Source organism: Strix aluco, chromosome 3 (genome assembly GCF_031877795.1).
Source record: "Strix aluco isolate bStrAlu1 chromosome 3, bStrAlu1.hap1, whole genome shotgun sequence".
NCBI classification, from domain to species: Eukaryota; Metazoa; Chordata; class Aves; order Strigiformes; family Strigidae; genus Strix; species Strix aluco.
In genome coordinates, this window is record NC_133933.1 from 106,743,497 (window position 1) to 106,756,857 (window position 13,361).

Genomic DNA, 13,361 nt, shown 5'->3' on the forward strand with positions numbered 1-13,361 from the left:
AAGTAAAACTTTTCAGAGTTAGCTGGAAAGGGCATAATACTCAAATCCAGATGCATTTTTTTTTTTCTTTTCATAAATGTTCTTATATTCAAATCACATAATCTGGATCCTTAAAATGGTACTTCAAGATGAGGTTGCTCCCTCTACTTAAAGACTGAATGCTCAGCTCCAAAGGGTAATACTATGGCTGTAACAATAATTGACAGAGCAAAGAAAGTGAAGCACACAGGATATGAATACCATTCTTGGTACAGAGGTCAGCATTTAAAAGCATGCAACAACATTACCAGTCTTCAAAGCAGATAATCAGCCACCGAAAGCTGATTACACAACAGAGAATAGTATCTGCTTACTCCAGTCCTATGTGTGTAATACAAAGCAGGGGTTGAAATTATATTTTAATTATTCTCGTAAACCTCTTAAACACAAGCAGCCAAACAGGTTTGTTGACCAGAATCTGAATTATCTCTGAACTGAAAACATAACTACAAGACAAAGAAGTGGTCTTTGCTTTAAGTTCAGCATATATTAACCTAATATGTAGTTCATTAGGACTACTTTACCTGAGTAAAATTCATGAATGTAGACAGATGTCCTAATTATACTCACATACAGTCCTGTATAAGACAAAGATATTCTGCCAGTGCAATTCAGCCTACCAAATCTACTTGTTTGACTGGCTTTTCTCCCACCACGGGCAGCAGAAGCTAAATCCTTAAGCACTATTTCTAAAGACTGTAAGAACTAAATCTTAAAATCTCTAAGATTTTAATAACTAAATAAGCTTCCCTGATCTTGGATTAAGAACTGTTGAGTTGTAGAAGCATTTCAGTTGCCTAGAAACACTAGCTGCAGCTAAGGCAATATTTTATATAGAATTTTTCATTTAGGGCAATTAGCTACATAAAAGTTACGTACTTTATCACAGTGACTGCAAAATACAGTGCTCGTGTTCAAAATGGCATAGAAAACTTTGCATTACCATAGTCCCTGATTCACTGATGTACCAATTTTAACCCAAGCAGAGTAGGCCCCTGTGTTCAGTTACATGGTATTTTCACACCTGTTTCTGAGTAATGGGTGGGTGTCAATACACTTGCTATATCGCTCATCAATTTGAAAGCTTCAAGGAGTGGATCAGGAATCATTTAGTAGAACCCTACTGACTCTTGTTGGAGCCAGAAAACAAGAAAAGAGTCAGGGGTTACTCACAGAGTCCCCAGCACAATGTCAGTGAACTTGCCACAATCCACAAATTAAATGAATGGATGATAAATGCTTTCACCCCAATAGCAACTCTATTCATTTCTCCAGTATTGTCAATGTCTTCCAGGCAAAAAGAAACAGCAATGGCCCCAAGAGGAGCTGTGCTTCCAGAGGGGGGAGTAAGGCAGCTGTGGAAGTCCCTGAGATAGCTCAGAGTGCCCAAAAGGAGCTGGAATGGGTGCATCACTGTAAAGGGGCATGAAGCAACACGAGTCTCTGGAGTACAGAACAAAGTCAGCCCAGATACCATAATCATTCAGCAAGCAGAGGCGATAAAGAGAAAACCTGGCCACGGACAGGGCCTTGGAGGGTGTCCTGGAGAGAGCAGCTGCCACTCCGTAGAAGAACATAGGGTGTCAAGAGATGGTAACTACTTACTAAAGATATCTTGCATATGCAGTGCTGTTCCCAGGTGGGTGACAATGGAAAACAAATATTTTTATTAACAAAGTTTAAAATTATATTAAACAATGCATTTGCCTACTTTTAATATTATTATTATTGCACCCTGACAACTAGACAGAATCCATTTAGACCACTGCCCAGAAGATATGCTTCTGGTGAACTGGATGAGAAACAACAACATTCAGATCAATAACTGAAGAAGATACGGTACGAGAAAGCATATCTGGTATAATTGGAACGAAATACAAGAGGTGATGTGAAGAAAGCAGGCAAGGACATCCAGGTTTTACAAAGAAGTTGTTAGGGATTTGCAAATTATTAACTATATGACAAAATAATTACATTAAGCCTTATAGCAGTTGTATTAATGCATCTGTACCCTCCAAGTTTTTACTGTTTGATTTCACTGCTTCACATGGCAAAGATTTATTTTGTGACTGAACCAATGACAAAACAAAACACATAGTAACCAGCTAAATATCGGCTGCACTGGGTTAAATCTCGCATCTCAGAATGCAATTTCCTACTCTTGATACATGATAAAAAAAAAGTTACATTTTCAGTTATCAAACTGAATAGTTTGCTGTTCAGAAGAGTGAAGTTTCTTTATAAAACAAGAAGATTCAGTATATCAAGTGTCAGCTGGATATATTGTTACATTGAGAAATGCATTTATCTTTTTACGGCTTACGTTAAAACAACATGAACACAAAAGTGTCCTTCAAACTGTATGACAGTCTCTGCTCTCCCAACAAGGCATAAGATTGCAATTTGTTAACAATCAGATTTTAAGGCATTTTAAACAAAACCATATCATTTCAAGTGAGTTTTGACAACAAAAGGCTTAATAATGAACCATTTGGGTGTATACTTCAATGACAGTTTGAGAAGCAAAGTTATTTCCAGACATAAATAAGAAAATTTATTAGTTCAGGATCCCCACTAAGAAAACACAGTTGCAACAGTTATTCAGTCTAGCATCAGTTTTGGGCATATCTAATATTGCTGCACTGCACCTGGGAAGAAAGGGTGGACCAACTGCAAACAGCAGGGCAGGAAAGGGGGGGCTGTGTAAGGCAGGCAGGTGGGTAAAAGTGGTAAGTCAAGGTGAGCAAGGAGCTTCATGCAGTCCATTGTCCCTACACAAAAAGACACATACCAGATCACTAGTCTGGTTCTACTGCGAATATAAGAGGCCAAGGGGTAGCCTTATTTTTCCTGTCCATGTTCCACCTCCATTTACTTTTTATAAAACAAATAAAAAAGAGGACCACAACAGTAAAGGGCTTGCTACACTAACAAGAACAGAAGACTGGGTTTGCCTTCCTACATGACTTCAGTTTCTTAATGGGAACAGGGATGGCTCCAGAGAGACTGAACATTAATCATTTGGATTCTTTTGTTTAAACTGTATGTGGAGAGAAACTGTAAATAACAAAGTGACCCTTAACACTGATTGCCATCCATCTCCTCTCTATTGGCACATAATTCTTTCCTTAGCAACTGGAAGGCAAGCTTCTCTCTAATACTACATTAAAGAAAGAACTCCACCAGGTATGCACAGAATGACTAAGCAACACCACCTGCTCACTAAACTGAGGAAAAACCCACCCTGAGCTACAGCATCCAATGCATAAATTTTAATAAAAATTCCATAGTAGTAAATTAATTAATTTTGCATGAAGCTGATGAGTTCAGGGTGTACTTGTTTTACTGATTAAAATGTCTTCAGAATGTCACACTAAGTTGCAGAACTGCGAAGTTTCTTCATGAATAACGCAGTAAGGACACAGGTTATCACGTTCCTCTCTCAGTAGTAATTGTAGGTTAAAGGATGTTTACGGCATCTACACTTAAATTCTCAGATAAAGTGGATTATAGAAAGTTCAGTCTTCCCTCAAATGACAACTCAATGGTCTGTGTCTTTTACCCCAGCAGATGCAAACATTTGTCTCAGTAAATAGGTTTTTGACAGCTTTGGTTTTGTAAAACTTGTCACTCCCTATACGGTTTGACTGAAAGAGATTTAAACCAGAATTAATTTCTGCAGCAGTTACACTGCTACCCTAGATAACATGAGGAAAATGGCAACAACTGCCTGGTAGGCACATCCAGGTTCTATGCCCATTTCCACACCACTGGACTTCCAGATAGCCAAATTACACAAAAAAAAAAAAAAAGATACCCAAGTGGTCCCAAATTCATTTGGCATTAGTTTAGATAGGTTAGGTACAGGCTTCCAATCCACACACAACTGAGGAAGGAGAAGAAAGATGATTCCAGAAAAAAGCCTTCTGTATTTATTTCATTTATTAATCACATGTAGATATCCACCATGGAAAGCAGAACCTACAGCAGATGTAGCTTTAAAGAAAAGTTTTATGCTTGATCCTCCCCTTACATTCCAAGCGGACCAAAAATCACACACTAGCCTGTCCAGTCAATTTATAGCACTGCAGCAACATTGAACATCATTTGCAAGTTTCCAAAGACATGCAGAATTAGACAAGCTTCTAGGCACATCTTCCTAAGATTGTATTCAAAAAAAAAAATCCCTGTTTCTATAAAGGAGGCTGATCTAAAGCAGAGTTCAAATCAGGACTCTTACCACAATCAAAACCTTATTATTACAAAAAACCCCTGCATTTTACGGAGTGCAGAGGGAAGCCAGAAAGCCAGGCTCAACCAGAAGCTGTCCCTTCAGCTAGCAAAAAAATCCATGGGCCTATGCAGGAAAACACCCTGCTAGGATATTTCATCCAGAGTAACTAAAGTGAACTTGACCAGCACTCCGCAGGGGGAGCAATTGCTTAGGGGGTCACTACAAATATTTCATACATCCTGCAATTTGTCTTTGCTTATTCCATGACACTGCAAGTTTTACAGAAAGTAGAATCTTTGCCACTGACATACAGAAAATAACTTAACACAATACAACCTTTTCACATCCCAGGACCCTCCCTGGTAACGTGGGCACAAGTTACCACTGTTGAATATGACCATCTTCTCCATGTGGACATCATTAGATTAGACACTGCACAGCAAAAGTTTAGTTGTCATAATGTATTTCCGGTCTTTGTAACTTATATGCTAAAAACTGTAAATAGATCCACTTTCTTATCTTAAAAAGAAAATCCACCCCTGTTCATACTAAACCTTAGCTCAAGACAAAATGAGTTTGAGCACTGTCTTAAACAGGGACACTTTACCCATTTCAGCCTCTCGGTAAGCATAAAGCCAGTTTACTTTTTCAACACAGACACATGCACAATCATAAACACACTATCTCCAAAAAAGGAAAAAAAAAAAGACAACTATTGTGAAGCTCAAAACAACCTATGCACCTTTTACTCAAGCCTCAGCTTACAAAAGGGTTGCCACTTAGTATTTGGAGTGGCAAGTCATAATCACATTATTTTAAATAAAATTAAAGCGTAACTGTTCTATATCAAGGCTTGCTGAGTTGGTTTTCTTAAGTCTAGCCAAAAACGCAGAAAACATTTTAATGCACAGCAAGTAATGGAAGCGAAGCACAGTGATTCTAACCACTGAGCCACAAACCATACAGGGAGTCATGAGAAAAGTCACTTGGCACTAACAATCATCCTTCAAATAGAAAATTATCAAGAGTTCAGGGGTTTTATTTGTTTGTTTGTTTGTTTTCTCCTCCAGGCATAGCAGACAAAGTTACTCAGTTCTACAATGTCACTGGCATTAAAAATGATTGATCATTGGGATGACTAATTAAAATCTGGGAAGAATGGTTCTTGACTTTCAGAAGTCAAGAATACCAATCTCTGACACACACACAGTAGTCAAAATGTTGTCTTTTGAAACACAGGGAACACTAACAGTGGTTTCTCAAGGAAGGTGCTATAGCTCATGTTCTAAGATTTAGTCCAGATCCCCCCTGCCCTCTACAGACAGAATCATGAAGTTTGCATCATTCATAAAGGACTAGTCAAATTTTCCTAAATTTAATTAGAGGTATCACCCTAATCACAGAAAGTAACTGTAAAAATACAGGAAGAAAACAAATCCATGATTACCTTCTTGTACTTTGTAGGTATCTGACATGGCTCACTTCTTCAATAAGCCTCTGCCATTAAAAAGTCAAAGAAACGAGAAGGAAGGTATGATCTTACCGGAGTCTCAGCTTTCATCTGGGCCCGCAACTTCTCTCTCATTTCTTTTTCATTGAATTTGGCACTTCTTTTTACATAGACTCCTCCATGCTAACAGATAAAAAAAAAGTATTAAATATTTAAGGAGTTTAATGTAGAACAGTTGACAGAAGAACAAACAAGACAACAATGACAAGTCACCTTTATGACTCATGCTGCAAATTGCCCACAAGATGTTTTATCCTAGGATGAAAGCACCTGCAACTAATTTTACATTTGAATGTACTTAAAATCTGTTTAAATAAAGATCAAATCTAAAAAAAAAAAAAAAGGCATAATACACTTGAAGTGCCTTGTTTAAAGGTGTTAAATAATTAACTGGAAGATAACATTGGAACTGACGCCTGGGATCTATACCCAAAAACACTGACAAGCAGCTTAACTTGTCAAGGGAAAAAAATCACACAACCGAAGTTACTCACATACAAGTACTTACAGGTCAACATTTTGAATTTTATGTGCCCAGTCTTACATAGTGACTAATGCAAATACTGGAACTACAAGTATCATACCTCTACATACAAAATTTGTGACTAGCACAGAAGTAACTAGCATAGGTATTGAAAACTTTCATGCACTTTATTAGAGAATCAAACTTTTAAGTTATATACAGAGATAATAACTGAATAAGTAACACAAAATGTTTAGAAGTCAAAGATTTTATAAAAGCATTTTTACTGAAAATTTTTATAAAAAGTCAGACCATTTCCCGGAAAAGATTAATTTTATAACTTGTTCCACACAATTTATCACAAAAACTTCAGTAAAAGGACTATGGCAAAGTACACACAAAGAGGGTTATAAAGAAAATTTGCCTCATCATTTCCCTCTTCCATCACTTTATCTACTGTAGTTACAAGAGGATGTAAACAAACATTCTCCAAAATGAACTACTGACACAATGAATTCTGAAAAAAACATAAAATAAAATATATAGCTTCCAAATAACAGCATTTAATTTTTAAGGTACATTGTTTTCATTTGCTTTCTAACTGATTCTCTAACTTAGTAATACTCTTTTCTGCCCACCCTGACCCTTGGCATTAGGATTTGTCAGATAATTTCTGTCCATTTATGGTTTTACAAACTTTTAACAGAAATGTGACAGTAAGATTAAAACTACTAAGAGCTGAACCTCATTCAAATTTCTTATCTCAGGAAAAGACAGTACACTGTAGAAACAGGGGTGGTGGTGTGTGTGCAGGGAGCTATTATTTTATTTGCATGGCATGGACAGGAATAAAGTTTGAGGGGTAGGAGGAGGCAGACAGAAGAGACTGTTATGCAAAGTGCTTTCAGCCTTTGCTTTTCATGGCGTGGAGAGACAGCCATGCAGCTGCTAGTGGTATTTGATGTGACTTTTAAGTTGTTCTCCAAAAGCTGCAGTAAAAAGGAACAGAAAGTCAGCAGTACATTAACTCCATTTTAAATATTCTGTCTTAACATTATTGCCTGTGATTCCCTTCCAAGGTGAAGTAGCCAGCTGCAACACTCAGCTGTGCTGCTGTGGCTGGCTGGGGACCAAAGCCAAGAACAGAATGCCCCAGTCCGCTGAGCTTGGCCTTTAGCAGGCTGGAGCATCATACCAGCACCATCCCACAAGCAGTTTACCAGTCCTGGATAGATAATGGCACGAACAGAAAAATGTTCCATCAGCTGTGCAGCAAACAGAGAGCCACATGTTATCTACACACTCCACATGTAACACTGTTTTTAAGATCTGACACCATTAAAGGGAAGTGTAAGTCTTATTCTGTACAGTGACACTCACTACAACAACCGCTTTCAGGAAGGGCAAACTCAGTTTGGTATGAGAAATAATGCATCTACTATACAAGACTTCCATGTAATTGGTAAGTCATCATTCTATGTGAGCTCAGCTAGGTCAAACTTTGATAAATGAGGGAAGACTGGAATCAAAGTCTTCCTTCATTTATCAAATTACTAACCAGCTGCAGTAAACTGGAAAAATACTGAACCACCTTTTCCTTGTTTAATTTGTGAACTTGGAGAAATAAAGTTACTATTGCACAGTTTGCTTAGGGACACCACAACACCTCAGACATTTTAATGCTCAGAAATAGATCTGTACTTCTCAAACAAATATGAGTATACAGTCACGTAACGTAAGAACAGACAAATTACATATTGTAAGATCACCATTTGCTGCATACAATCCAACTACATAAACATGTCAGCTCCCCTATGGCGCAGGGTTACAAAGCTAAAGAGAGGCAAGATGCCATACTAGCTATGTATTTGGCTAAAAATTCAGTAACAACCAAAAGGGTGCACAAGCTGATGTTGAATAACAGAAAAGACAAAGACATACTTCCTATGTTAAAAAGTCAAGCAAACTCTGGGATATCAAAAACATTTATCAAAATTACAACCCAGCCTCATCAGGTGGTGTAAGATGAATAGGAGCTAGCTGCATTTTGGTGGAAAAAGATAGGGGGAAAAAAAAATTAAGATCCACCCAAAAATAATAAAGCCAGTTTTATGAAAAGAAATAGCTCTAGCTAAGAAATCAAACCTGGAACATAACAGGTTAATTTAAGTGATTCTTTTCTTTTCTTGCTATTAGATAGCTGCCTCCAAAGAAGAATGCCAGTTATGCAATTGTATATAGCTCAAATTCCCCAATTTGTATTGCATTTCCTTTTCAGTAAGAGATCAAATATATGAATGCTTTTCAAAACAGATTTCTGGAAGTACTGTTTTTAAAGTTATAATTTTTTTCCGCTGCACTTTAAAAGCCCCTCTCTCAGTCAACAATGGATTATGTTTACAAATATACTTCCTTTGTGCCTGAATTTTGCTCTCCTGGACATCCAGAGCACGTTTATTTCCAAACAGGATGTTTACCTGAGGTAGGGAATATGAATTCCGTGAGCATGGCGTAATTGCATGGCTCTGGAAACTTTTAGTGGAGTGTAAGTGACATCACTGACAGAACATCAACAGGAAGGGCAGGAAGTGCTTTATGTTTTTGCACTGTTTGGTGTGATAAAAACAATAAAAATACCTATTAGCTTGCACTTCAGTCCTGCTGCATCCCGTCTCAGTCATTTAAACACACACGCATCACCACTGTTAGTAAGCTGCCCTTCATTTGTGTCACTGAATTAAATATATAAAAATATATATAATCATCCCCCATTAAATCTTGTAGAAAGTTTAAGTTTTGAGGAATCCAAAGCTGAACAGATTTAATATATATGTTTTGATTAAAAATGTAGGCTACGTTCAGATTAATTTCCACAGGAACCTTCTTTTAACAGTCAATATAGCAGTCAGGAAACTGAGCGCCGGATATTCCAAATAGCAATAGTAATTTTCCAAAATCTTGAAAAAAAAAATTTCTGGACACCTAGTGATAACGGATGGAATATATATCCTGTCTGTATTTTAATTAAAGCAGACTTAAATCACCACCAACGTAATGACTACAGGCAAGGACAAAGAGCAAAATATTTCCATGCAGCAGACCAGTCACTTTAGTGAAAGAAAAATGTAGAGAATCAGAGTCATTAATGGGGACAAGCATTAGAGAGCAGAGAAGTCCATCTTCTCCCAATGAATACCCTTCGTGAGGTATGATATGGTATGACAGTCCATACTTATTTAGGGGACTGGGACAGCAAACCCACCAATAAAAAGAAACTGTGAACAGTTTTCTTATTTCCTCTGCAGCTTACTCTCTTCTTAACATAGCGATTTTAGAAGAAAGGATGGCAACCACCCATGCTCCAGCTTAGATTTATAGCTTACTCACTGAGGCACTCATCCAGAGACAACAAACAATTTCAACCATCAAACTGAAAACACTGAACCCAGATTTCCCAAGATCTCGGAGGACACTCTAACCTCTCACACAATGAACAGACAGTAGGAACCTCAACCATTACCTGTGCTCTAAGATAAAATGGTGAGACAGTTCACACCCTAGCGATGGACACCATATGTGACATGATCCAAGACTCTGAACCTCTGTTCCAATTAGGTACCTACACCCAAGCTAGAAGGCAACATCCGATCACTGGGAAAGGCACTTCCTTTTCTTCAGCATATTAGTTAGGCAGTTCATGGATCTGTACCTCCCCTTGCCCAGTGCTCTCTAAACCCCATCCAACTTACCTTAGCTTTTTGGAAGCACAGTTTCAGTGTCAATGGCCACACAAGGGCTATCTACTGCCTCCTCACTTCTTCCCACCCATGGCTGTATATTCAAAACTTTCCCCCTTTTGCTGGTTCTAGCAATCAACTGATCTGACTTAACTTACAGATGCAAGAGTGCAAGCAGTGAGAAACGTGCAGCCAAGGATGAGGGAGACAGTAAAGCCTCCTATTCAGACATATATCTGTAGCTGCATACTCTTCATACATTTCTTTACAAACTAATATATAGTTCAAATCATATCCAGCATAGTAGTGTTCTCAATATCCCCCATCCTCTTGGACAGGGATGACAGTCAATTCAATCAAACTGAGTGTTTTTTGTTTTTCTTTGTCTGGGTGGCGGCAGTGTATGTGGGGAGCAGAAAGCAGATTAACGTTCAGGGAACAGGTAAAGATCTAAGAAGCCAAAGGAGAAAATATTATTGAACAGACACTTTGGAACAGTTACCCAAAACTTAATACATTTCTATTCTAACAGCTAAGCACCTATCTAAATCCTGAGATAAATACTGTGAAGCCTTTTCTGATCACCTAGCAAAACATACCAATACTTCCAAAAATATCCCCCTCTACATTTTATTTCTATATAGAAACAGTCCTGCTTTCAGAAAAAGCAAGGAATAGACATGACAAATTCAGAGAGGATTTTAGGGAGGTAAAGCCATCTACATTGTTCTCCATCATTTTAGATTAAAGATCACATCCACTCAGTCTGTTGTCTGTACAATGATCATGGCCCACTGATTCTTTAGTAATTGTATACTTTTGTGTCACATCAGGTTGAGCTCTCAAACTGAAAGGAACAAGAGGAGCATTATGCAGGAAGAGGAGAAAGTAAAAGGTAGTAATAGGAAAACTGTTAGTCTCAGTTTTTTGCTTAACTGAAGTCCAAAGCAAAACCATCAACACTTTCATGGAGGCTAGGATCTACTTTTCCTCCACACTACACTAGGCCCAGTTTTCCTCTTTTATATTGTGTTAAATCCAAACAATTGAAAAAAAAGTAAGTACACCACAGCAATGTCAATTGACTCCCAATTTGTGGCATGGTAAAAAAAACCCCATACATAGAAAAAAAAAGTCTGTTTACACCTACTGCTAAGTGGGTTTTTGGACTGTACAAAGAACAAGGTTCTAGAATATTCTGAAATGCTTCTAACAGACTCTGCAGTTTTAATTCTAGTAATAACACCCATAAGTAGTATTAATTTAGAAAAGTAAACTGATTCTTTAATAACTGTCTCTCAGCTAAGATACACAGCTAACTACACTGAGCGAAACCAGCTATTTTCATGTTCAAATAAACAAGTGACAGCTCAGAACTACATCTTCTCAGCATGTATGATAAACGGAAGGAAAGTACACCTTACATATTTGACCCACAAACAGCAAGGAAAAAGTGAATGGGCTTACCTGTGAAAAATACCACCCGTACAGCGGAAGCCATTTTAACCCATCTTTCAAGACATACCGGACATGCCCAAGAGCATTCTGCCTAATTGCCAGCATGTCCGCAATAATCCAATCAACTGCAAAGACAAAAGCCCAGAATGTTTAGTTGAATTAGTTTTTAATTGTCACTGATGAAACAAAAATCACATGTTGTATATATAGGTATCATTAAAGGTTTCTGAACTAGAAGTTCTAAAGTAGAAGTTCTTACGCATTAGGGCAAGGCTGGAAGAGACACAATAAACAGATTCTTTAAATCTATGAAAGTGTCAAGACAAACAAAAAAAAATACAAACCTGTACACTGATGATTTGATAAATATATTACATTTTCTTTATTTTTTGGCAAATCTCCATAGATTATTACCTAGAAAAAGAGAAATGTAGTATTACTTGATTTTCATTGCATTAGGCAGTGATGAGATCCAATGCAGTAACTAGCTCTTTACTAGGAAAACTGCCAGCAAGTTAGCACCATTAACACAAAAACATCCCATCACTGCATCAGTCCCCATCATGCATACAACTGACTTATCAAAGCAGTGACTATTAATTCATGAGGGCCTAAGAAAGCCATTCTGTTCTTGTGCCTCAGACCTAAAACTGGATTCATGGAAGCTGACCTATATGCACAAGATCCCTATGTTAATATAATTAAAGGTAAAGAGGAATCATAGACATGTACAAAACCAGCATTTAACTTTATACATCTAATGAATAAAACATGCTTTGGACAGACACTTGTTATCATTCAATCTAAAATGGTAAATTTTCCTGGGTTAGATCAAGAACAAAATCTCAGTCATTTGCCATGCTTTTAACCATCATGAATGAACAAAAAAGCATGAGGTTGAGGGGTGTCTTTAAATTGATCTTCAGCTTCCAGACAGAAGGTTTTGCTGTTTTTTTTTTTTTTCTCTGCTATGCTAAAGACACGCTTTTAACCTTGTAGTTTCCCACCCCTGAAAGGTAATTGTCTACCAGTGAAATAACCTTCTGAGAGCATGACTACAAAGTAAGACGCTGAAGCAGTAATCCAATTCACCTTTTAAAATGGATTCAATTACTTTTATTTCAAATATAAAATGAGGAATGCATTAAACCATTTCAATTCTGAATTGAAGAATCCATGCAGCCGTTTAATTATCTTTAATGTATACTGTCATTATCTAATGAAGCTTAGTTTTCCCAACTAGTACATTCTAGGTAGCATTCCCCCCTTGTTCTGTCAATACCAATGGCTGCACTCCTTATTTCTAGAAGTTAGCCGTATTAAACATACACTCTTCTTCAAAGTGACTCCACTAAAACACAAAGTGCTATTTGGAAGGTTTACCCACTTATCACCTCTTCCCTAGCCTGGACCATCTGGGAATTTTTTCAGGAAGATCTAACTAATATTCAGATCTTGATTAATATAATTTAGTATGCTGAGTCTTGTACTGATCCTTACAGTCTCTATAGGCGTCTCTGGAAATCTACCCATCTCTCAGTTAACCTGGGATGCTGGATGGGTAATGCCTTGTATTGTAACGCTAGGCAAAAAACCCACATAAAACTGTAAGTTTTACATTCATGCTGTCCCTTCTTCTCTGAAAATGCAACTGCACTGTTGATCAAAGTTTGTTTTCAAGGCAAGAAACCAAATATTGGCAAACCGAGATGTTCAGCAAATATGTGAACAAGAGATCATGCAGCATACAGTAAAGAGCACATTACTTTTTTTTTTAAAAAAAGGCACGCACAATAAATTTTAACCGAATGTTATTTGTAACAAGACAGTTGACAAGTATATTCTGAACAGTATCCAAGAAATTCAAACAAGATTTTGCTGTAGGAGTAGTTTTCTCATTACAGTTCCAGGAGAATTTAT

At 37.4% G+C, this 13,361-nt stretch overlaps 1 protein-coding gene across 3 annotated transcripts in view; it reads right to left on the reverse strand.

The window, feature by feature from the left end:
- AGPAT5 (1-acylglycerol-3-phosphate O-acyltransferase 5) overlaps nucleotides 1-13,361 on the reverse strand; it is a 58,237-nt gene that overhangs the window by 29,457 nt on the left and 15,419 nt on the right. For all 3 annotated transcript variants that reach the window (XR_012622671.1, XR_012622670.1, XM_074819925.1), the window contains exons 2-4: nucleotides 11,786-11,855; nucleotides 11,451-11,566; nucleotides 5,817-5,906 (exon numbers count right to left, since the gene is read on the reverse strand). Coding sequence is in view for 1 of the 3 variants with exons in the window: in XM_074819925.1 (XP_074676026.1) it covers nucleotides 5,817-5,906; nucleotides 11,451-11,566; nucleotides 11,786-11,855 (276 nt within the window). In the remaining 2 variants the exon portion in view is untranslated. The remainder of the gene's footprint in view (nucleotides 1-5,816; nucleotides 5,907-11,450; nucleotides 11,567-11,785; nucleotides 11,856-13,361) is intronic.